At 42.2% G+C, this 26,539-nt stretch overlaps 1 protein-coding gene across 1 annotated transcript in view; it reads left to right on the top strand.

The window, feature by feature from the left end:
• Positions 1-1,446: 1,446 nt before the first annotated feature.
• LRIG3 (leucine rich repeats and immunoglobulin like domains 3) overlaps positions 1,447-26,539 on the top strand; it is a 47,082-nt gene continuing 21,989 nt past the window's right edge. The window contains exons 1-3 of the mRNA XM_074869362.1: positions 1,447-1,646; positions 8,978-9,049; positions 9,317-9,391. Coding sequence (XP_074725463.1) covers positions 1,447-1,646; positions 8,978-9,049; positions 9,317-9,391 — 347 coding nt within the window. The remainder of the gene's footprint in view (positions 1,647-8,977; positions 9,050-9,316; positions 9,392-26,539) is intronic.

Below are 26,539 nucleotides of genomic sequence, written 5' to 3'. Positions count from 1 at the left end.
AAAATGTGTGTTCCTGCAGTGTTTGTTTGTTTTCCTGCAGTCATTTCCTTAAGGAGCAGCAGTGGTCAATGGAGCACAAGCTGACAAAACACTGCACAGCTCTGCACACCCTATGCACCTGGAACAGCCATGTTGACAGTAGCACATGCATGTTTGTAGTTGTTCAGGGCTTGCCTGCTTGGCTTGCAAATTCATGATTCCTGACAAAAATGTGGTTTTGTTTCTTTAATTTAACCTGTGTCCTGAGATACACATGGGAACAATAAAAATAGCGACAAAGTTTCAGCCTTACAAATCTTGGTATCAGAGCTGTCAGGCTTTTGAGGCCTCTGGTTCCTTCGGTGTCTTAAGATGTGTACAATCTTCCAGGTGAACCGTATAAAGGTGGGAGAGAAAGCAGAGTGTCCGTGAGCAGTGTGATGTCGGCTGCTGCCGAGCAGGGGTGTGTGAAGCCTACAGTAATTGAATCCATGGCAGGGTCTGGGCTTACATATGGAAGCTGAACAATAGGTATTTACTTAAATTACATAGATTACCTCAGAGATGTGGAATCTGTATGCCCTGCCCACTTTCCTGAACCTCTGGAGCTGGGATCCTGTGGGGAACATAATGGGCTTAATTACGGTGTCTGGACTAGCCGCGCAGGACCCGGAAGGCAGGAGTTAACCTCACCTCACCTTTTACATGCCGGTGACCCCAGGCTTGGCTGGGAACCTGTTGGGGCCTCTGGAGCAGCTTCTGGATTGCCCCGACTAACCGGCGCGACGGCGAAGGGAAATCCTGCGCGGGCAGGGCCTCGGCACCCTCGGCACCCTTCCGCGGCGGGCGACGCGCAGGGCACCCAGGGCCCGCTGCCCGCTCCCGCCCGCCCCCAGAGCGGCCGCGGAAGGCAGCGAGGGCCCACACGTGCGCCCAACCGTGCTGCGAGGCCCGTCGTCAGCTAGTCCCCCCGGGGCGGGCAGTGGGCCCGGGGTGCCGGTGGTCCCGCCGCCACCGCCTGGCAGCAGCGGGGCGCGACGCCAGCCCACCCGCGCCCCTGCTCGCCATCCTACACGCCCGCCCCGCCATCCCCGCGGGGCCGGGCCGGGCGCCCCCGGCCGCGGCGGGGCGGGCGGGGGTTGCGGCTGTCACATGGCAGGGGGAGGGGGCTGCGGCGGGGCGGGCCGCGCTCGGGGCTCCCCCGGCCGCGCGGAGGCGGTCTGAGGCGGCGGAAAGTTTGCGGAGTGGCTGGCGGCCGGCGGCGCGGCGCACCCCTGTCCCGCTTCTCCTTTTACTTTTATTCTGCGCCTCCCGCCCCCCCATCCCACCGCCTTTCCCCCTTGGCGGCGGCTCCGGGGCATGAGCGGGAGCCGCCACCCGCGCTGAGAGGCGGGAGGTCGCGCCGCGCCCGGCTCTGTCAGGGAGGGAGCGCCAGGGACGGGAGCGCGGGCAGGCTGCGAGCCCGCCATGCCCCGCCGGCCCCGCGGGGCGCCCGCCGCCCTTCTGGTGCTGCTGCCGCTGCTGCTGCCGCCGCCGCTGCTGCTGGGGGGCCGCGCCGCCGCCGCCCGCTGCCCCGCGCCTTGCCGCTGCGCCGGGCACCTCGTCGCCTGCAGCCGCCTGGAGCTGAGCCGGCTGCCCGAGCGGCTGCCGCGGGGGGCGGTTCAGCTGTGAGTATCGGGGCGGCGGGCACCGCCGATGGGGGGGCGGGGGGCTGGGGGTGTCGTCCCCGCGCCCGTCCGCCATCTTCTGCCCCTGGGGGCCGAGGTGCGCGGCGGGGGCCGCGGTCGCGTCCGCGGGCGGGCGGGCTTTGGGGAGGGCAGCGCGGGGTTCGTGGAGGGAGCGAAACGGGAGGTGCTGGCAGCGAGGTGCGACGTGCGGGCGGGGCAGCGCCTGGGGCCGGCGGCCGAGCTGTCAGCGGGGGCAGCGGCGGGACAGCGTCCCCCGGGCGGCGGTGGCGATAGGCGCCTGGGCTGAAACCGGGCCCGGGAGCGCTTCTCGGTGGTTTGAGAGTGGGGAGGAAAAAAGTTCTGGTGACTTTCTTGGAAAACGTGCAGTAATCATCAAGTTAATATTGATTTGTGCGTTGGGAAAACTGGTCTCGGTTTTATTTGTGTAGTTCTTCATCTGCATTCCCTGATGGTTTTGGCTTTAATGATTGTACTAACACGGGAGCTTGCCCCGCTCGGTCTGGTGGCACGGATTCACTGAACCCGCAGTAACGCGTACTGAAATGCAATCTGTAGAAAATTTACTTTCAGTGACAAACTTTTATGGACAAAGTATAAATTACGGGAGCTTTCTAAAAGCCTGAGAATAGCTGAGGGACTCTTCACATTTGGTTTTCATTTCTTGTCACTCAAAGATTTTCTATATTAGTCGTATTAATTTTCTATTACATTTCCAAAGCAGATTGAGATAAGGACTTTAAAGTAAACAGGAAGACTTTCAATTAGTTGTGGCTAATTCTGTTCAATTGCCTCGTCTGGAGGTCATGCTGCTTTACTCATGAAATGTGGATGGCTCTATTGACACCATATGGAACTGAGCATAGGAATGGCTATGGGAGTTGAATATTTCCAGGAGTGGCGTAGGAAAGTGTGAGGGGAAAGAAACTTTTTTTTTTTTTTTCCTTTTGGTTTATGTGATTGAAGCATACGAATCAAATACCGGATCTGCTTTACATTCAACAACTGGTTTTGCTTCCTATTAAATTTCAGCCCTCCTGTACTTTTGAACTATTTCAGTACGCTGACATAAGTTTTCTGACAAAACCTAAGGCTTTTTTGATACTAAGGTAAGCTTCACAGCTTAATTTCTTAGCTTAGCTTACTTTAGCACAGTTAAGTTAAAATTCAGGTGTTTCAGCATGCTAAAAAAAACCCCAAGGGGACGAATCACAGAACTTTCATTTTTAGAGTTGCTTTAAAAAGCATTTTGCATTAGCAGTAATCCAAATTTGTCTTTTCCACTTACGTTACTGAGAGAGAATAAAACACATTGCAGGGATTTTTTGTTAGAACAAGAGAGGTTTTTCTAATTAGAATTCCCTTGGTAGTGTAAATTGTCCTTATGTAAGTTCACATTCCTTTAAAAGTGTGAGAAAATAAGTTCCACTTGTATAAATAAGCTTTGGTCTGTTGTAAGAAACCCTGCTGTGGTTACTCATTGGACAGCTGTGTCACTTGCTCTTAAACTCACAGGAGTACCTACATCTTTGTAGGTGTCACCAAACCATGTGATCTGGCCCCTTTTGTGTAAATATTTCTTTTGTTTGTGTCAAATGCCTTAGAAGTACCCCGGGCTTTCTTCCTTCCCCTCTTAATAAGAGAACAAGGAAGAGTGCTGCCTCATCGGTTACTTCCAGCTACCCCACTACTTGGGGCTGGGATTGCGCAGTCTCTAAGATTATAATGCGTTCCAGTTTTGCATATGCAAAAAAAGTTTGACTAGCCTGGATTATTGTTGCAACAAACTGTGCATTTACAAATTGTAAAAGATGGTTTATGAATTTTATTGGTATATGTTTACTGTGTTTTCCATGGCAGTCCATAGCAGGTATAGCCAAAGGCTAGTAGTTAATTGCAAGCTTTCCAATCCTCTTTAGAAAACAAGAGCTATTACACCATGTTCTCAGTATATGCACGCAAGATCTCCCAAGCAGGAGAGTGAAAGCTCTTGTGCCAGAGAGGTCTAGGCCCGCTTTAGGCTCTGCACCTTCCTCTGCCCATCCATCTACTTGTCCAGATGGAGAGTGGGTCAGAGGAGGTTGGTTTTTTGAAGCTCTGTTCCACTCTTTCATGCCTTTTGTGTTCAAATCTCTCAGTGAAATAAAATGAGAGTGTCTAATGTGGAAAGGCTGTGTGACCTCAGAGTGGACAAGGCGGGAAATAACTCAGGCTTATTTTTTTTTTTTTTTGCCCCCTTCTTTTTGGTGGCATGAGGCTACTGCTTTCTACGGAAGTGGCTTCGCAAAATGGGGTGTAAACGGACTATAATTGCCAGCTTTACTGTGATTTTAGCCAAAAATACCATCTTCTGTAACCCTGCCTTCGTGGAAGGTAACAGTGTACTGAAAACTGATAAACATATGTAATGGTTTTGTGTACAAACAGTTTTGAAGTTAGGTTTCCATTTACTTCCAGGATATGTGTCCCGCACTTGCAAGAATGTGGTTTTGTTAGAGCTGGTGTAGCAGAGGTGGAGGGAGGGAGGGAGGAAGAGTGTTGAGCATTGGCCAGTGTCCTCCGTGCATGCAAACTCCTGGTGGCACTGCCATACTCCTCGCCAGGTTCACCGAGGAATGCTAAAACTGTTGGTGGGGCAGGAGGGAAAGTCTGAAAGATGGTTTTCACTTGTGTTTGTATTACGTCTTTAGTATTTACATTTTATAAATCCTCTAGTTCTCTACCAGAATTGCCAGAAAAAAGGGCTGTATGGTTTTCACAGCTGTTTTTCAATATTTTCCAGACTAAAACTTGAACATAGCAAGCTGATTTATGAGTCACTTTGGATCAGTGTCTTAAAACAGCTACAGCCTGGCTTTTTGTTTTTCAGCTCTCCTGATTTCTGCTGAATTAGCAGCTCTATAGGCCCCAGTGGGACTGATTAAGAAGCTGTTGCTGGATTTGCATTTTAAAATTTGACTTGGGGCTCAGGTTTCTGAGTTCTCTAAGGAAGAAGATGATAATTGTGACTAAGTGTTGTAAATTAAGAGTCTAAAAGTTATATTTATAAAATGTGTGAAGAAACACTCGCCCTCTCCCTTTATTCATTAGGCCTTCCTTTCAATTTTTTATCACACAAACATTGATGTTCAGAGTTATGTTTCAGCTTTCTAACACATACTCGTGAGTTATGAAAGATGGTCATACAAACGTAATGGAATATTGAAAATAGTCTCTTTCATAAAATGGGGTTCTTAAAGGGCCTCAGAAACTATGGCATGCTTTTTCAAGTGGAGGCAATCTACTTAAATGTTCAATCACTTTTATTAGAAATCTGAGGTGAAGAACAGGTATATATACTTTTTATTGTTATAAATAATTTCTTAATATAAATCTGGTTTCTGAAGTTTCAGAGTGCATTCACTGTTATGTCTTTCATGGCTTTTGAAATTCTAGTAGCAAAAGTAATCACAGAGGAGATTTTCTCCCCACCTGTAATGTGATTTTAACAGACAAGGAAAATTCAGAAATGGAAAATGCATAGTAATAATCTTAGTGTTTCAACATTATCAGTTCCATTTCTATGAGGGGAAAAATACTGATTTGTTTTCAAACCTTTTCATCATATGTGTTTTAAGATACGTTGAGAAATGCGTTGGACTGAAATGTAGCTTTGCACCGGGGATGATAGAAGCAATGGATCTGAGGCATTTTTAACAGATAAAAATCTAAGTTTCAGGAACTTCTGTAGGCTTAAACTTCACTTAGAATATTGCTAAAAGACAAATATTTTAAATCTTGGTTCACTTCCAACCACTCTGACTTAAAAATGTAACTTGCAAGGCTTTTTTCCTGAAGTTTCTCTTGCCACTAGTACTGAAATAATGTTTAGTAAAATGCTTATAATTTTTATTTTATCCAACAATTGGTAGACAAGCATGTATGGATCCGTGTGAAACGGGCGAATCAGTATTGTCTGGAGGTTGGGTTTTTTTGTTTTGCTTTGGGATTTTTTTTGTTTTGCTTTGGGATTTTTTTTCAACTTGTGTTTGACAACCTGCTGTAAGTAAACCAGGAATGAGGAATTTGTATGTATGTATTTTTTAAAGTGGGTGCTATGTGGAATATATGAGGGTATCTTTAGTGTTAAACAACAAACACAAAAAACATAGCTTGAAACCTAATGTAAGTTGTTACGCTCAGGGTTGCCTTGATAGACTCCAGATGGATGTGAGCTTGAGCTACGAGTGAAAGTGTCTGGCTCCAGTGTGGTGATCATGCACAGCAGTGGTTGTAATTGCAGGATTTTTATAGTTTAAGGACTCTGCCAGATATATATTTTTTTTTTAACGTGTTACAACTCCAGCAGAACAAATCTACTCATGTCTGTTACTGTCTGGTAGGTCCTTTAGGCAAACATGTTTTAAATAAACCTTTTGCAGGGTTTTTAGACGAAATGAAGAAATGCAGGTTTTTAGCACTAATGTTGAAAGCTCTTTGTTGAAATAATTACTGATTCCCAAGTCTCGTCTGAAGCATGAAGAACAGTAACATATTAGGCACTAACAGCCATAACTTCACTGAATTTTGGCTGTTTATTTGCATAGTTCTTATAATCCCTACAGACCAAAGCCAAATACTGAATTAAGTTTAAGGGTAAAAATTGTCTCTACTCTGTCTGCTTTAAAGGACCAAGTTAGATTCCCATCTAGATCTTTGTAAAGCATATTTTTTTCAGAATTTAAGAATGCAGTACGAGAATTTCAGATCTATGCAGCTAATGTCTTCAGATGTTAAACAGAGATTTTTTTCTTCAGTCTATGGCCAGATGAATGTTTGTACTAGATTTTTAAGCAGTGAAAGGTGCAGTCCTCTAACTCAAGTGTGGTTAACCTCATTTACAGGAGAACTCAAAATCATAATGATGAAACCAACATTTGTGGGTTTTTAAAAATGTTAACACTGTATTGGTTTTCCATTTTTAAGAGGAAAATCTGTAGGGGTTTAGACACCTGGAAGAAGGCGCAGGTATATATTAGGTGCTTGAGCCCAGAGACGAGTCTCTGAAAACATCCTCTCCGTGGCCACCTGAAGGTGGTGGAAGGTGTTCCCCTTCTCTAGATGGCTCTCTGCCAGTCCTCAACACCCCTTTTTTGGGCTGGAAAATGCCTTTAGCACCTGTGGGTCTGCCCTGTGAACACTCGTGTGCAGCCCTGGCTTGGGAAACAGCGCAGATCTCCTCCCTGCCCATGGCTGTGAGCCAGGCACTGGTGCTGCAGCTCTGCAGCCTGCTGGGCGTGATCCAGTTGGCTGGCTCAGAGCACACCTCGTAGCCAGGTACTGGTGGTACCTCTTGTAATGCCTGTATGTGCCTGAGATTACTTTTAATGTTTGATTTTATTATTTTTTTTAACCACTGACTCCAGGGGAGGACAAAAAGGATGATAGAATTGTCCTGGCAACATTGGAACAAGCACTGGATAAAGTCCCAAACAGTTGGGAGAGTCTAAAACATGGTTTTACTGTCCCCTGTGCTGTTGAAGAAACTTAGGTGCCTGGCTGGGTTGCAGCATTACACCTGTGTCTGAGGATATGCAATAGTGGGTGCAGAGAAAGCAGAGTTCTCTGTATCTGCAGTTGTCCAGGGCTTAGTCACAGAGCGGAACACCTAGCACAGACCCTGTCCCTGGCTTGATTTAAGCCGATTCTGGTCTATGTGCAGCAAGGATATGCTGATCATCGGGTTTCTTCGCTTCCAGAACTGTAGATGTAGAGTAGGCCCATCCATGACAGTCAGGCCTGTGTTTGGCATGCTCAGTATAGGTGACTGTACTGAGTCATGTTACCCAGAAAAAGTAAGGAATCCTGGAGTTCCCCCCGTAGATTCCACCTGAAAAACACTTCATGCCCACATGGCTTGGTGATGACCCCAGGCATGTTGGGTTCAGTGCTTAATTAGCATGGGTAAAAGTGTCATGAAGGGTGAGAAATTTATTTGCCTTTACCTGATGCTACAGCAGCTCACTGCTGAAGCGTGCTGATGCAATTCTTTGTGTCTGCATTGCAGACTGTCACTGGAGTGAGTTTAAGAACTCCTTAAAAATAGTGCCATTTTTGTTTGCTGACTTGGATAAACTCAGTGTTACAATGTCCAGCGAGCACTTCGGAGATGGCTGAATTGGTGCAGGCGAGGTAGTGACAGGCTGTAGTATGGGGGCAGGAAGGTGCGTGTTGTGGTGGGTGAGTGACTAAGAAGGGGGAGGTTTTCAACAGGGTTTTTTCAACACGGTTAAAAGAACAGTTGTGAGTCTGTACCACTTGTGCAGATCTCTACAGATGTGTGAGTCTGAGTTTCTGTAATTAGCTTCTCTGACTTCTATTGTATGGTTATTCTTTTATTTCTGTGATATTTTAAGTACTTTTGAGGCTACAGCAAAAGTTTCTTAGGATTCTATGGTGTCAAATGTTTAAGAGGACGTATAGTAAAGATGCATGGTGTCTGTGGGGAAAATAATTTCTTGACAGTAATCAAGAAAATGTGTGGCGTTCTTAGTACCCTGGCTTGTGTGTAGTAAACACTGCAAAGGTGCTAACAAGATTTCTTATAAACTGCATCAGTATATATTTGGGATCTTCAGTACAGAGTGGCAGTACAGAGCTGAGTGCTCAAGCTACTTCAAATGCGATTAAGTGCAGTATTAATGTGACTAGTGTATAGACATCTTAAAACTCAATAGAATTAGGCCGTTCTATGTGTTTTCTTCTGATATTGCTTGTTTAAGATCCCCATTAAATTTGGTTATGTAGGAATGGAGTCCTGAATTGTGTGAAAGCATAAAAATAGAACTGACGTTTATGGACAGTCCTCATCGTGTATTTACCATCTGTGTGTTGCTTCAGAGAAGCGAGAAGAGTAAATGTTACAAATATGGTTGACTCAAAGAATGAGACTATGAGTATTGGTTTGCGAATTTTCCTTGTAACCAAGAGGTTGCTTTAGCCAGATACTTTGTTGTGAAGAGATGGGGGAAAAGAGTTGTTGGTGGTGTATATGAGCCAAAACCTTAGGATTTTTTTTATGGGTCTTGCACACATCCCAGTGAACAGTTCTAAATTGTTCAGAGGTATAGGAAATTCTTTGACACTGCTGGCATTTACACTTGTTTATACCTTGTATACTCAAATGGGTTTCTATTCTAATTTTACTAATATAAAAAAAAACCCTTTTTATGTACTTGGAAACAAATGATAACATAATTTGGATTTCCACTGTATTGCTTTACCCCATATTTTATCGCAAAACTGACAGGCTCTTTATTTTTGTAACCTCATAGGGACTTAAGTCACAACAAATTATCTTCAATCAAGACCAGTCTCTTGGATCACCTTCATAGTCTTCAGGAAGTGTAAGTTAATTTGTCTTAATTAAAGAAAAGAAAAAAAAAACACACCCAAAAAACCCAACCAGTGTTTGTGTATGCTAATTGTATAGCTATTTCTCTAGGGATAATAGGTTGAACAACAAAGATGTTTGCTGTTCTAATATTTTATGTTAAGCGAAACTGGAATTATTTTTGAATTCTGGTGTGACACTGTTCTGCAATTTAGCAAGTCCAATGTACATACTTTTTGATTAACATCAAAGCTGACTCTCCCTTTTTTAATACTAATAGGAAGTTGAACAACAATGAACTGGAGATCATTCCAGATCTGGGACCAGTCTCTGCCAATATAACTCTTCTGTCTTTGTAAGTAGATCCTACTTTTGTCCCTAGTTAGTGGAACTAACTCTGCAGGGTTCACGGAAATACATGCATTACAGAGATTAAAGTGAAATAATTGGAAATAGAACAGCTTGTGGTTAAGAAGTTGATTATGTCATATTGTTTAGCACGTTGTTTAAAATGTGTATAATTGAGTTTAATCCTTGTAGTTTTTATGTTTCCTTCAGATACAAAGACTGCATTAGAATTAATTTATGTTGTGGTAGTGCCCAGAAGCCTCAGCCCTGTTGTGCTAGGCACTGTACAAACATAGTAAACGTTACACAAACTTGTACAATGCAGACTTTAAAACAAGAGTTATACTCTATCATTATGCATCTTGGCTGAAATCCCACTTGCGTTAAATCATGGCAAAATTCCGTTAATTTCAGTGGGCAACGTGGGGAAATCCCCTCGAGATGCAGCTTCAGGACAAGTATCTAGGTTAGAAGATGTTTTGCCACTATCTTCAGAATGTCTTTTTGAGCCCATTCTAATGTGTGGCATGGTTTTTTTTTTTATGGCTGCATTAATACATATAATTGTGACACACAATTATGTTCGTTGTTTTGTTTGAGAGAAATTAGTAGGTTACTTGATGTGGCATCTGTAATAAAAGCATAAAGTTGTAAAAGTCATATAGGGCTCCTAACCAAACCAGCTGATTTTAAAGGAAATTTTATTCCAGAGGTTTTCACTTAAAATCAGTTTGATTTTTTTTTTTTTCCCTGTGATCTAATTTCTCTAAAATGTTGAAGGAACTCCTAACAAAAATAGTTGCTATCATACTGTTAATTGGAAAAAAGAAGAGACACGTTTTTCATGTGTGGGATTTGTGTTTTATCAATGGGAATCTAAAGCTAGTAATGTGTAGCCCTCTGGTCAAATCCTGCCCTTGAATACAAATTGCAAGTTACCATTCTTGAAGAAGCCTGAAGGGTTAAAACAATACAGTAAACTTTGGAAAGCTGTTCAGTTAATTAAACTGATCACTATTCAATTGCTTGCATCTGGTGATTTATAGGGGTTTGTTTTTACTCTAGGTCCAGGTCAGCTAAGTCAGCTGGTGCAGCCGCTGTGTCTGGACTACTCTGTTTGAATAAGAACTAAGTGACATTTGATACTGATGTGGTTTCTTACAGATCAGAGTCGGAAAAGAATGAAAGAAAAAGCAGATGGTGCCTGACAAATAACTGTTTAATTTAAGAATATCTTCTATTTTGCATTAGTGTTGACATTATTTTTACACTGGCATAGCATTCTGTAGTTTAAGCACCTAATTCAACTATAGATTTTTTTTTCTTTTTTTTTTTTTTTTTGATAGCCACCTTGGTAAGGTTCTTTTTACCACAAGGTTGGAAATATTAACATGATAAAGTGGTTTATTTCCTCCTGCCTCACTTCTGATGAACACAAAGTAGAGAATTTGTCTTAGCATCTCCTCCAGTCCTTCTCATGGAAACTTAACTAGTTGGGATGAACCTAAAATCATCCTTCTGCAGCTGTGGAAAGATTTTTGTATTCCTTTGAGACAATAAATGAAAATCAGTCCCTTCTGGGTTAGTTGTTCCATATCCTTAGGTCACTATCTTGGTTCATTTACTCAGGTGGTCAAACATGGAAAAACCTTTGTTAGATCTGTGCTCTGCACTATATATACTGGCACTTAAAAGGAGAAAAAAAGTAAGTATTTCTAAAAGCTGTTATCGTACTACTAATGCAGTTAAAGTTGGTCTGGTTAGGTGCTAGCTTGTTCTTGTTCTAATTTCTATTACTTCTGTGTGGTGTCGGGAGATTACTGAATGTCAGTGTGCTCCAGCTGAGATTTAATACCTATTCTATGACCACAACAGAGATTCCTTAAGATTACTATAGTAGAAATAATTCACTAAGTACTTTAAAGGTTTTACATTAACTTACGAATGTCAATGTATAATAGTTAAGACAATTGTTTGTTCCATATCAAAACAGATCTACATAGAACATAAAATTAGAGAGTGTTACTGCATAGTTCAAAAATAAAGCATCTTGTTTCTTTTGCAAAGGTTTCTCTTTAAAACATAGAATACAATAATAGAATCATTTAGGTTGGAAGAGACCTTTAAGAACATCAAGTCCAACAGTTAACCTAACACTGCCAAGTCCACCACTAAACCATGTCCCTAAGTGCCACATCTACACATTTTTTAACTACCTCCAGGGATGGTGACTCCCCCACTTTCCAGGGCAGCCTGTTCCAATGCTTGACAACCCTTTTGGTGAAGAAATTTTTCCTAATACCCCATCTAAAGCTCCCCTGGTGCGACTTGAGGCCGTTTCCTCTTGTCCTGTCACTTGTTACTTAGGAGAAGAGACTGACACCCACCTCGCTGCAGCCTCCTTTCAGGTAGTTGTAGAGAATGATAAGGTCTCCCCTGAGCCTTCTTTTCTTACAGGTTGGAAGTTATTTATGTAAAGGTGTTAAATCTCATTTTACAGAAAATAATATAAATAAAGAGGAATAAATATACAGCAGTTGTCTGGCATAAAACTATATGTAATATAGTGTTACTGTAAATGGACAAATATTCAATCTAATGATACTTTTTTTTTTTAGAAGTGAAAAAATACGTTCACTTATTTTTTCTGTGTTGGATGTTTATTTGGAGGGGTTGAATCAAACCGAGTTAATATATCTAAGTCATGTGAAGAAAACACATATGGAACAATTAGAATATAATTTTTAAAACAACTCTTCAAAGAATAACTGTACTTGAAACATCTGATGACTTTCTGCAGGATTTTAAACTTTCATATGAAAGGAGCTTGTGGAACCTTTCCAAAACAAACCACTGTTTCCTTGTTGAGTCGTTCTGACTTTCAAATAATAGCAGAAAAAATCTGAAACTTGATTTGATTACATTGCTTATGAGATACATATATGTTGGTTCAATACTGTCAGTTGAAAAGCCAGTCGTTTTTTCCAAGGAGTCTTCAAGGAATGCTGTGGAAGTAGTGCCTTTCTTTCTTGCTAAAATCTTATTTGTTGAAGAAACTATCTTCTTGCAAGAATTTTTTTTGACTTCTTAGTGCTTGTCACTCAGCTGTGGAGCCTTAGAATTTTACCTATTCTGCAAGAATTTTCTTACCCTGCAAAGGAAATTACACTGCTGGTATGTCTATGAATAATAGTGCAGGTATCTCCATACAGCACTGTATGTCTAAGTTCTTTGAATAGTATAAACAAGCATGGGTGGATTATCGTGTTAGTGTAGTTTTCATTTCTGGAGCTACCTCATTTCTAGTTATCTAATTGATACTTATCTAGCTTAGATATTTACATACTGTTAAATTATGCAGGGTAAACATACTCAGAGCAGTAGATGTTCCCAGTCTCACGCTCATGGTCTGTCTATAATGTGAAACAACAATGCCAACATTCTGTTTTTATGGATGCCAGTTGAGAGTTGAACACCATGGGAGAGAAAAGTATGAGGCAGGCACACACCCCCACCACCCTGGGAAGACCTTATGTATGTGTGAAGGAGTATACAAGCACATGCAGGCACACTCTAATTACATGGCTGGAGATGCATCTATGATTTTATTCATGTGATGAGTATGTATCTTGCCACATGACATAGGAGAGCTTCTGAGCCTCCTGGGAACCTGGAAACTGCTGTGAATTGAATGGGTGGTACTTCAGGCTAAATCTGGTCAGGAGGCCTCGGGTTGTGAAGCTGTGATGGCTTGCCTGGTACTAACAGATATAATACGTTCTGGTCAGAGCAAAGAGTAGGATTTATCTTCCCTACCCTAAATTCTTGACAGTTTGACATAGTAAGTATGAGTTCCTAACTGTAGATCCTCCTCAGGGTGAGTGGAGAAGAAAAGGCGCTCTCTGAAGTGATTTGTCTTCCCAAAGATAATTCAGATGACTTTCCTACTGCAGTCCATGTAAGATGTGTATTTTAAACTAACTTCTACATGTCTGAAGTTAGGTTCTCTTTGAATTGTCTAGCCAATGTACTTGGGCATGCCTGTCTTACAGTGATGTTACTTGCAAAGGTCTGATTGCATCTTTCAGCATGTTTGACCATTTAAGTCAATTACTTGAAATTGAAATTGCAGGGTGTTCTTTTTTTGATCTGCCACCCAGCCCTTCTCTCTGTCTTCTGTGAGAGAAGGCAGGAAAAGAGCAGTCTATCAATGCAGCCATTTGGCAGAGATTGCCAGCTCTCCAGTCAGCACAGTAGCTCTAGTCAGGAGGCCAGGTTCCCCCAAGTAGTGGACAACATAAGCTTTTGGGGGGAATACTGGATTTAACAACTGTTTACCACAAATATATAATGTACAGATGCTGCACGCAGTAATGTAGGTGTATTTACCTATCCCTAGAAGTAAAATATGTTAGATGTTTCCTAACTTGCATTCCTGAAGTGCTTGTAAAAACAGTTAAATTAATGTAGAATTGCTTTAAATAGTTGTAGAAAATTCTTCACTTCTGGGAGAATGACCAAGTTACTTTTTGTTGTTTCTAGATAGGTGGATCGCTTTTGTGTAAGGTAGAGAAATGGGAACTAATGTCCTTGTTCCTGGAGAGCAAGCAAAGGTTCTGAATTTGGTTCCCATGCTAATGGCATTTCTTATCCAAGATGTACCAGTCCTGTCCTATTTATCCTGAAAATCTGCTAGAACCTGTAATGTTAATACATGAGAAGAAAAGTAGTATTGGCTTTTAGGTCTGTCATTACTGTAAAGTTTTGTACCTAGATTGAATCCAGAAATAGATTGAAACCAAGTAATATAAGTACAGTAGCCTTGTATAGAAGTCCTGTGTGGTGTTTAACTACCAACTACTGTTTGCATAGGGGTTTTACTTTAAAACTGTGTGGAAAATGTTAATTACTTCTAGTGTGATTAGTGCTTTGTAAGGAAGACACTGATTTGCAAATGCTGCAACATAATTTAAGGTTTTGTTTAAGGATATACAGTTTAAATAAGAAACCCATGCTACTTGCAGAATTTTAAAAATGCATAATTGTAGACACCATCCAACATCATCCATGCACTGTATCCTTGAGTACTGTGGAAGGCAGCAGTGACTTTAAAGAGACAGAACAGTTTTGAGTATTAAAGTATCCTTCCTCCCCAGCTGAATTTTACTGTTCTTATCAAAATGTGTGTGTAGAACTAGAATTAATATTAAAAAAGCACGTTTCTTATTACTCACATCCAGGATATGTTATACAGTAATCATATTGCTGTCTGTAGGAACTAGAAAAGCTGTACATGCCAAAGTCTCTAGTATGTATAGTGAAATTCTGATGTTAGTCTGGCTTTAAACGATGGAGTGTTTTAAATACACTTGTGATTTTACATTTTATTGAATAGAAATTATCTCATTTAGAAACACTAGTACATATGGTGCAGATGATTTAGATGGAAATATCCTTGTAGCTTATGCTGTAAAAGCTGATCATGCTAGTCCAGAACACAAATATTTGGTCTTCCTAAAGCCAGAGTGGAAGATACAAAGTTCATGGTGCAGAAGTAAAAGGAGCATGGATGATTCACAGTTCAGTAATGTTTTACATTAATATGTGGTTTTTATTAGGTTCCCACTTTTTACAGAATGTGAAATCTGTTCATAAGAGATATATAGAACATGCATCATGGTACAGGTTTTCCTTTGCTGTGCTGAGGAGACCCTCCAACCCCATCTGTAAGGGAAGCCTTTAAAGCAGTTAAAACAAGGAATCACATGGCCATTCACTTTTGAGTTCTGAAATGATGAAAAATGTTGCCAGTATTGAGGAGGTGTCTTGAAATGTGCCCACTGGTTTGTTAGCTGATGGACTGAATCCGCAAGTCACTTTTCTGAAGGCTTTCTACAGCCTTCATTTTGTAATGTCTTTCTGTCAGTATATAGGGAGTTTAAATGCATCATCTTTGAAGACACATATATTGTGTCCTGAATGTTTAAAAAGGTAAATGAACAAAAAGTATTAACAAAAAAGATGGATCAGGAGATAAAAACAGGACCAAAGAACTGTAAAGTAGCCAGTCTTGCTAAATGTAGAGGTCACAAGTTTTCATAGTAAGCAAAATTGTTTCAGCTTTAAATACAGCTTTCTTCGGCCACTATAAAATTACTCTGATTACTTGGTTGTGATTACTTGATTATTAATCTCAGGCCTTTGGTGTTCATCAAAGACTTCTGACAAGCAAACCTAAAAGCTAGAAGTGAATTGATATACTGAAAAATACAGAGACGTTCTCTTCAAAGGAAAAAATAATATCAAAATTACCTAAGCCGTCAATAATAATTTGTTTAAAAAAAAAAAAAAATTTTGATCGCTGAAAACAAAAAAAACCTCACGGAATGCCTAAAACGTTTTTTCAGGTCCGGACAGTAGTCTGTGCTCTGAATGGGAGGTTCTACTTGTTGCTCATCTAACCCACACAGCTGTAGCAGGGAATTTACTGGAGAAGAAGATCTTGCAAGTTTTTGTGTATGCTAGTCTTTGTAAATAAGGTCTGAAATGTTAAAATTAAGTTATCAGAAGAGCCCAGGTTTAGCTTTGTGTCCTGCTCCCTTGCTTAGTTGCTCATTAATCCTGATTTCAGTCATCAGTAAAATTTCTTCAGTGGATAGCACACTTTGCTCCAATTCGAATAAAATTCCTTTGATGAAAGAGCTGGTTACAATGTGGTTGTTTCTTGAGATTGGTAAAGTATCAGGCAGTAGAGATAAAGCTAACTCGGATGTGATACAAACCTCTAGTGTGTGGAGCTTATGATACTGCATTGTCAGTATCTTTACTTATAGGGATTTCAGGGTGCATGGGATTGTTCATGCTACCTAACTTAAGTCCTTTTTCAGATTACATATTTTTCTTTATAGCTCTTAATTTTAAGTAAACTAACTCTTTAGTTGATGTGGCTTATCATAGATCTTTGCTAAACAAGATGTGAGCTTGTGACTAAAGATTTGTAAATTCATTTGTATTTTAGACAGCTTCGTGCTTGCTTCCATTCTCCTTACCAGGAAGAATAACATAGTCTTACCTTCTTCATTTGTGGGGGAATAACACAGCATATACTGGTCACTGATTTTCATTCTTGGTTAAAAAAAAAGTATCTTTGTTGCCAAAAAAATACTCTTCCAAAATTTGAGCATGCACTGTCACATCCTGGCTTTGAATAACCAACATATAGCTTAAATGCCTATGTAACTTTATGCACAAATGTAGTTACTGAAGAAATGTGGTGATTAATCCCTTATACTGTTTAGAAGGGATTTTCTTTTAGTATTGTGTGTCCATTTCTCTTTAAAATGTGGAAAAGTATATTTAAATATGTTTTGTGATAATGGACATACCAGATCATTGCTTCAGATAGTCATATTGCGAGTAAAATTCAACTAATTGAAGCAAACATGCGAAATAGATTATAAATTTGTACCAGCTGGCAATGTGGAAATAAGAGTGATAGTTTGCACTGTGTGGCAGTATCTTACTGAGGGAAGTTCCTGTGAAGGGCCTTCTGTAAAGATAGAAGTTTTTTTCATAATCCTTGTTTTCAAGATTATTTGGAATAGGGGTAGGTATGAGAAATCTGCCTCTTTGTCATCTCACAGTAGGCTGGCAGTGGAAGCTGTGTGTAAAATCCAGGAGAATGCTGTCTCAGTTCGCATTTAGAAAGCTACAGTCACAAGAAAGAAGTTTAGACGTAACTCCTGAAAATGAAAGCTTACATTCAGTAGGAGTGGATGCCTTTCACTTCTATGCTTGCCAGAGAAAGTGGTATTGTGTGTTTATAAAGCTGGCATACTAAACTGAAGTCTGGCTCCCAATATTAAGAAAATGTTGGTCAAATATTTTACATCCTTGTCATCTCTTCAGCTACCACTTTATTATGGGAAGGATTAAGATTTGGATGCTGCCTGGAAGAGTTTGTTTTGAAGAAGGATTGAAAGAAAGGATAGAGGAATGCCAGACTGGGCTTCAGGCATAAGGCTACTTGGAGGAAGTCCCAAAAATGAGAGTGGTGGTAAACCATGTGTGACTTGAGCTGAAGTTGCGAGCAAAAAGCTAGAGTGAAGAAACTTACTGGAATCAGTTCTTGCAGTCTTTGACATTTGGTGTGGAGACTAAGAGGAAGTAGATGAAAGAATTTGAAAAGGAACCTGTCTTAGTCAGACTTGCAGACATGGAAACTAGACTTTTATGGCAGCAATTTAGGCTGAATGATGGGAAGGGGAAGAAGTATGTGGAAACCCAGAGTTTGTTGTAGCAAAAAAATGAAGTAGTGTGAGCCTGGATGAATGCTTTTTCAGTGAGAATGGAAAAGAATCCAAATTTTATGAGCTATTTGCAGTGGGAAAAACTGGCATGATTTTCTAATCAACAGTGTTAAAGATGGATTAAAAAGGATAATAATGGATCAGAAAAATAGAGAACACTGTTCCTGTGTGACAAAATGGAAGAATGGTAGGAAATTTTACAAAGGAAGAGGTACCAAGTTGTAGGGCATACAGTATGGAGAATGAGGGAAGTCAGAACGAAGTTAAGAGGTCAGGCCTAAGTCTTGGGGTTATATCTTAGAGAAGTGGTAGGTGGTTATTGCAATAGAGCAGTGAAATGTAATGGCTCGGTGCCTTAAGTGAAATAGAAGTGGTTAGGAGAACATCCCTCAACTTGTATTAACAGTTAAGATTAGGAGTAGATCTAGAAGGGTGTGCGGTCTGCATGCTCCAAAAGTTGGGGTTGGCTCTGTAACAGTAAAGGATAGATGTTTTTACTTAACGAGTCCATACATCAGATTAGAAAGATGATTTATAATACTGGAGGGCAGTATTCTGGGTTTAATCTAGGCTATACTTACAATTGTCCAAGATTTTAACATTAACCAACAGTCACAGAGTACACCGAGTCTGCAGTGGGTTGTTATTCCTGTTGTCAACTCATGCTGAAACAGTTATGTCTGCATTGCTTTTGTTTACTGTTGTAAAGTGTTGAGCTTACACATTCACTTGTCTATCACATTCTAAATAACTTGTGATTATTTTGTAAAGGCCAGAAAGTGGAATGGGAAACAAACTCCAGGAAAATTATGATGTCGTGGCTATTACAGAAACATGGTGGGATGTGTCCCATGACTGGAGTGCGCCAGTTGATGGCTACAAGCTCTTTAGGAGGGACAGGCAAGGAAGGAGAGGCAGTGGGGTAACACTGTATGTTAGGGTCTGTTATGATTGCTTTGAGTACAAGTGTAGTGAAGACAGGGTGGAGTGTCTTTGCGTTAGAATCAGGGGGAAGGCCAACAGGGCAGATGTTGTAGTAGGAGTCTACTATAGGCCACCCAACCAGGACAGAGAGGTGGATAAAATATTCTATAGGCACTTAGGAGAAATCTCACGATTGCTTGCCCTTGTTCTTGTGGGAGACTTTAACTTCCCAGACATCTGCTGGAAATACAACACAGCAGAGCGGGACCAGTCCCGGGGATTCCTGGAATGTGTGGGAGACAACTTCCTGATGCAGCTGGTGAGTGAACCGACCAGAGAAGGTGCCCTGCTGGATCTCCTCTTTGTGAACAGAGGAGGACTGGTGGATGATGTGGCGGTTGGAGGCCGACTAGGGCACAGCGATCATGAAATAATAAAGTTATCTATTCTTAGAGACGCCAGGAGAGGGCTAAGCAGAACTGACATCCTGGACTTCCAAAGGGCTGACTTTGTCTTGTTTAGGCACCTGCTTGACAGGATCCCTTGGGAGACGATCCTGAAGGGTATAGACGTCCAGGAAGGCTGGGCGCTCTTTAAGAAGGAAGTCTTAATGTCTCAGGAGCAGGCGGTCCCCAGGTGCTGTAAGAGAAGCTGGTGACAGAGAAGACCACCCTGGCTGAACAGGGAGCTTTGGCTGCAACTCAGGGAGAAAAGGAAAGCTTACAGCCTTTGGAAGAAGGGGCTAGTCACTCACAATGATTACAAAGAGGCTGTGAGGCTATGCAGGGCAGAAATCAGGAGGTCTAAAGCCCAGCTAGAAATTAATCGGGCTTCAGCAATCAAGGATAACAAGAAATGTTTCTGTAAGTATGTCAACAGCAAAAGAAAGACCAGGGAGAGCCTCCATCCCCTGCTAGATGCAGGAGGAAACATGGTACCAAGTGATGAGGAGAAGTCTGAGGTGCTTAATGCCTTCTTTGCCTCAGTCTTTAATAGCAAGACTGGCTGTATTGAGGGAATCCAGCCTCCTCAGCCAGAAGACAGAGACTGGGAGAACGACCCCCCCACAATCCAGGAGGAGACAGTCAGTGACCTACTGCATCACATAGACACACACAAGTCTATGGGACTGGATGGGATACACCCGAGGGTGCTGAAGGAGCTGGCTGAGCGGGGAGGTCCCGACAGATTGAAAACTGGCCAATGTGACGCCCATCTATAAGAAGGGTTGGAAGGATGATCCAGGAAATTACAGGCCTGTCAGCTTGACTTCGGTGCCCAGGAAGCTGATGGAGCAGATCATCCTGAGTACCATCATACAACACGTGCGGGACAACCAGATGATCAGGCCCAGTCAGCATGGGTTTATGAAAGGCAGGTCCTGCTTGACAAACCTGATCTCCTTCTACGACAGGGCGACCTGCTTATTGGATGAGGGAAAGGCTGTGGATGTTGTCTACCTTGACTTCATTAAGGCCTTTGACACCGTTTCCCACAGCATTCTCCTGGCGAAACTGACTGCTCACGGCTTGGATGATCGCACGCTTTGCTGGGTAAAAAACTGGCTGGATGGCCGGGCCCAAAGAGTTGTGGTGAACGGAGTTAAATCCGGTTGGCGGCCGGTCACGAGTGGTGTCCCCCAGGGCTCGGTTTTGGGGCCACTCCTGTTTAACATCTTTATTGATGATCTAGACAAGGGGATCGAGTGCACCCTCAGTAAATTTGCAGACGACACTATGTTGGGTGGGAGTGTTGATCTGCTTGAGGGTAGGGAGGCTCTGCAGAGAGATCTGGACAGGTTGGAGTGATGGGCTCAGGCCAACTGTAGGAGTTTCAATAAGGCCAAATGCCGGGTTCTGCACTTGGGCCCCAACAACCCCCAGCAGGGCTACAGGCTTGGGGAGGAGTGGCTGGAGAGCTGCCAGTCAGAGAGGGACCTGGGGGTGTTGATTGACAGCTGGCTGAACATGAGCCAGCAGTGTGCCCAGGTGGCCAAGAAGGCCAATGGCATCCTGGCTTGTATCAGAAATAGTGTGGGCAGCAGGGACAGGGAAGTGATCTTACCCCTGTACTCTACGCTGGTGAGGCCGCACCTCGATTACTGTGTTCAGTTTTGGGCCCCTCACTGCAAAAAGGACATTGAATTACTCGAGCATGTCAAGAGAAGGGCAACGAAGCTGGTGAAGGGTCTGGAGCACATGTCGTACAAGAAGCGGCTGAGGGAACTGGGGTTGTTTAATCTGGAGAAGCGGAGGCTGAGGGGAGACCTCATCGCCCTCTACAACTACGTGAACGGAGGTTGCAGAGAGCTGGGGATGAGTCTCTTTAACGAAGTAACAAGCGATAGGACAAGAGGGAATGGCCTCAAGTTGCACCAGGGAAGGTTTAGACTGGATATTAGGAAGCATTTCTTTACAGAACGGGTTGTTAGGCGTTGGAATGGGCTGCCTAGGGAGGTGGTGGAGTCCCCATCCCTGGAGGTGTTCAAGAGTCGGGTTGACATAGCACTGAGGGATATGGTGTAGTTGAGAATGGTCAATGCTAGGTTAACGGTTGGACTAGATGATCTTCAAGGTCCTTTCCAACCTAGATGATTCTGTGAAATTCTGTGAAAATTCTATATCACGAAGAGAGTTCAGAGGAAAAGTTTAATTAATTACATATTGGTACTATGAGTGGAGTCAGGAGAGAATTGCTGTGGAAGTATCATGTGTTTGAAAGTTTGGATTTGCCTCTGTTGTCTTTTTGATGATGAAAACATCTCTGATCCCAGAGTTGTTTCATTCTGCATCTTTCTTTTCCCCTTTTCCCAGTTTGTTTGGTTTGGGAATCAAAAAACCTTTGGTCTTAAGTTTTGGACAGGGTATCAGTAGCCTACAGAGTTCTGAGTTTTCCTTTTCTTTATGCCTGAACACCACAAAAAGCACAAAAAATAAGAGCAGAGACTTGCTGACATCAGGCTTGAAAGAGCAATGACAGTCATGGATCATGGATTGAAGGAGACCTTCAAAAGAAAGAACCACTCCTTGCCGTAAGGAAGGTGAGAAGCCTGTGTGTGAAGGAGGTGTCAGACTCATAGACCTACCAGTAGGACTGGAAGTGAACCAGAAACCTGGCTCTATTTCTGGTGTCCTCGTCCTGGAGAAAAACAGTTTCACTTGAAATATTTCTGTATCTAACAGTTGCAAAGGTTCAAAAAAACGGATATTCTTAATTCAGTGCAGTTGGGTGTTTAATGGTGAGAAAAGCACAGTCCCATTCATATCAGGGGATTTTTTTTAAGTGTAGCATTCATCTTAAAATCATAATTACACTATTTTAAGTGATGTAATTGTTCATTACAGCCTGGCTAATTTCAGTAGTCAAATGAGTAGAAATTGAAGAAAAAAATCTTTTTTCTCTCTTTTTTCTTGTAGGAGTTACTGACTTTCTTTTGATATGTGCTTCTTAAAGTTGTCCAGCCTTATCCTAAAAGCCATAAAGCATGTATCTTCTATCAGTTTCTGAGGAAGTTTATTACAGTCTTGATCTTTCAACTTTACTATCTTTTTTTTTTTTTGCTTAAATTTTCTTCCACTCAGTGTCTTGACATCATTGTTTCCTACAAGAGTTCCAAAAGTCCAAAGGAGTTTGGGAGGGCAGGAGCAGAAGTGCAAGAAACAATAGATGATATGCCAGAAGTCATATGATGTCAGTGGGTGAGTGGAGGGAAGAACAGGTGAAGCAACCACAAAGATTTGAGAAAATGTGAAAAAGGAGTCTGTGAGCTGTAGAGGCACGTAATGGAGACTACCTGGTACGTGCTCAGATATGGACAGTCACACCTGCTTTGCCTGTGCTCAGATATGGCTGCCTCCAAGCCAGCTCTAATCTGGAAGCCATGTAAACACAAGATGGTCAAAGTAAACACCTATGAACCCTGTGTCTTGGCTTCAGCACTGCTCAGAAAGATATATCTGGCCCTAGCAGAGTGCTTTTTTCTCTTTATATGTTGTCCTGGTTTGAGCTCAGAGGGCAACTAAGCACCACGCAGCCACTTGCTCACTCCTTCCCCCTCAGGAATGGGAAGGAGAAAATAAAACAAAAGCCTCAGTAATCGAGATAAGGACAGGGAGGGATGACTCACCCATTACATTCATGGGCAAAGGACAGAGTTGTTAGGGGAAGAAAAAGAAGATCAATTCAATTTAAATACCACCACCATTTCATTTAACAAACAGAGTAGGACAGTGAGAAGTATAACCATATCTTAAAAGCACCTTTCCCCCACCCCTCCCTTCTTTCCTGGCTCAGCTTTGCTCCCGATTTCTCTACCTCCTTCCCCCAGCAGCGCAGGAGGCAGGGAATAGGAGGTATGGTCAGCTCATCACTCGTTGTTTCTGCTGCTCGTTCCTCCTCAGGGGGAGGACTCCTTGCACTCTTACCCTGCTCCTGTCCAGAGACGGTCCTCCATGAACTTTCTCTGACATGAATTCTTCCCATGGACTGCAGTTCTTCCTGAGCTGCTCCAGCATGGGTCTTTGCCGTGGCTCGCAGTCCTCTCAGTGATGGACTGCTATGGCATGGGCTTCCCTCAGAGTCCTGGTGTTCTTCGGGTGGAGCCACCTGCTCTGGTGTGGGGTCCTCTGTGGGCTGCAGGTCAGCATCTGCTCCACCGTGGACCTCCATGAGCTGCAGGGGCACAGCCTGCCCTCTCACCACAGGCTGCAGGGGAGTCTCTGCTCTGACGCACCTCCTGCCCTCCTCCTTATTTTTTCCACTGACCTCGGTGTTTGCACAGGTGCCTCCCTCACAACCCCTACTCCTTCCAGGTTCCCCTTCTTAAATATGTTATCACAGATGTGTGGCCACCATTGCTAATTGGCTCAACCTTGGCCAGAGATGGGTCCAGCTTGGAGCTGGGGGAGCTTCGAGAAGCTTCTCACAGGAACCCCCTCTGTAGCCCCTTCCCCAGCTACCAAAAACCCCTGCCACACACACAAACCCAGCACACATATCTCTGTAGTCTCTACCAAGAAACTGCTAAGGTTTCATTCGCCTGTTTGTGAGGCAAATTCAATATATTCTGCCTCTCAGGGCTTAGTTGAAAGGCAGGAGATACCGTATTAGTCCAGAATCACACAGATGTTAAAACAGTTATTTACATTTAACAGCTTTGGAGAACAGCCTGCATAGACACAGCTCTCCAAAACTGTCCTTCTAGACAACTTGTTTTTTACCAGGTTGTGCCACCTCCGGTCTACACATGCTCCTTGTCAGGATCATAGTGTAAGATAAGACTAAGAGGTTCCCAAAACACAGCAGATCAAGATCTACCTGGAAGAAAGAGTTATGCTGAAGGAGGAAGTACAACATTATTTTTTTGTGCTGAGATTTTGAATAGAAACAAAAGATAGGACTTCAGGTCTTAAACTGTTTCTGAGTTGGAGTTTCCATGTTACAGGTTCAGAGTAATGAAGCTTGCATAGATACTTAGGTAGAAAATGTTACAAATTGACAATCTTTATCAAAGGATACTTAGTCATACAATCTCAGATCTTTAAAAATTGTTCTTGTTTTTCAGCACATAAGAACTATTATGTCTAAATGGTGTTAACTAGATCTTTAACAAAATGGATACGGAAGTTGCTGTCCTGCATTATATTTCCCCAGAGGCAAGGAAAATACAAGTCAATATGTCAGATATGTTGTAGCTGTTATTTATATAGAAAGAATCTTGAGATTATGATTGATAGGGCTGTTATAGATGTTTTGGCCTAGTGGTGTGGTTAGTCATGAATGCTGAGAGGGAAAGCTAAGGTTTCTCTTACCCGTAATGAAAAACTGATACTCTGTTTTAAGCTGGTATTCACAGAGGCTTATGTAAAAATAATTAAATCAGTCTGCATGCACTCTTGGATTGTTGAGGGGTTTTTTTTTTGCTTCAAGTCAGGGTGTAAGCACTCAAATTGCAAAAGGCATGTTCAAATTCATGGAGTTATTTTTGGTGGTTTTATCTGTGTTCCTCAGTGTGCCTGCTTTAGTTGTAACAGGAGAAGTTGTAAGGAAGCTGCAGTGTGTTGCGTGTTGCTGTTCCTTGCATGTGAAGAAATTGTGATCACATCGCTGCAGGTCTGCTTCTGTGAGAACTTGATGCACTGGTTCTCTTGTTGCAGGGGATCTCTTGCTCTGATCTCCCCTTCAGGGTCTGTGAAACCAATGTGCAGCTCCTTTTGTCTGAGCACAGTAATAACAGTACTTTTCTGGAAAGTTGGGGTTTTTTTGGTTTTATTTTTTTTTCACAGTGAACAAACTTGTATGTCATTGTGCCGACACAGAGGATACTGTTTGTTTCTGCCTTGACAATTAGATAGGCTTGCATTTTCAAACATGTCCTTCTTGACTGATTTTGATGGTGATTTGGCAGTTATGAGGAAGCCAATACGTTGTCTTCAATTCTTTTCCTTCAGTGATGATTGTGAGGAAAAATCAAATTAGAATTGAAGTTTCTCTTTAACTAAAGTTGGGCCTTAAAGTAGAACTATTTGGGTATGTTCAGCCCTGGATAATCTCTTTCCCTGTCTGAATTATGGCACTTAAATTTTTTTGAAGAGAAAACTGAACTAGGAGGTTGGAGCAGTAAGGAGTGAACCATTCAGTTATGTCACATTTGAGTAGCTTCTACAAATATAAGTAAGCAGGAGGGGACAGTGAGGGCTGGTTTGTTTTTCATTGTGAGATGGACTAGGACTTTGATGCTTAGGTCTGTTTCACTGAACAAAAGAAGTTGCTTGCTCCCCACAATATGACCTCACCATCTCCAAAAAAGAAAAATGTTCCCTGAAACAAACAAGCTGGGGTTTTTTGTTTGTTTGTTTTTGTTGTAACCTGGTCTGTGTCAGGTAATTTACCAGTTAGTTTAAGTGCTAATCTGAAGGCTGTGTAAGAGTTTTATTCGGTTCCATTAGGTCCAACTAAACTTTGTAATACAGGGGCTATTATCCTGCCAGTTGTGAGGAATTTCTGTTTTATGGAGCAATGCTGACAAAGACAGCACTGTGCAAGCCGTCTCTATAACTGAACACTTTCACACTGCAATTTAGGAGGCGTGCAGTTCAGGAAATTGCTGGCTTCTGCTGGAGCACACTTTTACTGCAAGGAAAATTTTATTCGTCACTCAAGTAATTGGCAGTTTTAATACCTTGTTAGTAATTACCTTATAAACAAACTAATGCATAAAGGCAAGGCTCTATGACCTGTTATCTAACTCAGTCTTTTTTGGCCAGTGGAACTGACACATGGTGGTGGTGTTTGTTGTTGTTTTTTATTAAAGTAATTTGTTTCCATTTATTATAAATACTTTCAGCTAAGAGTTAAAAAAATGCAGTGTACCTCTACCAGACAGCCTGAGGAATGAAATACGATACAAGCGCAGCGTTGGAGGGGCTGCAGGATCACTTACCCATTCCCACATGTGGTCAGAAGGCCCATTAATCTAACTTCTGGTTCAGTTTTTGAGTAAGGACTTTTTTGTCTTGAGCAGTAATCCCCCCACACCCCTTGAATATGTGAGGTTTGTCCATGCTATCCTAAAGGTATGGCTTACTATTTGATTCAGAGCAAGTATTTCCAATAAAGGCAAACACCTTCCAGAATCAACATTCTTGTTGATAGTTTTACTGAAATTGCCTCGCCTGCAGTCTCTAGGAGCTGGGGAGAGCTCCTAATTTTGATCATTCTTCATACTAGGTACAGAATGTACCACAGCCAGAACTGACTTGAACTTCCCAAGGTAACAAGGATCATTTTGGGTTATATTCATTTAATTGGTTGTGATCTGTTTTCCCCTATGTACCATTAGCCCCAAATGAGTAACCCTATTAATGTTGCTGATGTGCGTGTATGATTCTGTATATTATGCAACTGGGATGGAAAAACTAGTA

Source organism: Strix uralensis, chromosome 5 (assembly GCF_047716275.1).
Source record: "Strix uralensis isolate ZFMK-TIS-50842 chromosome 5, bStrUra1, whole genome shotgun sequence".
In the NCBI taxonomy this organism is placed as follows: Eukaryota; Metazoa; Chordata; class Aves; order Strigiformes; family Strigidae; genus Strix; species Strix uralensis.
This window is presented reverse-complemented; position numbering and strand designations above follow the sequence as displayed.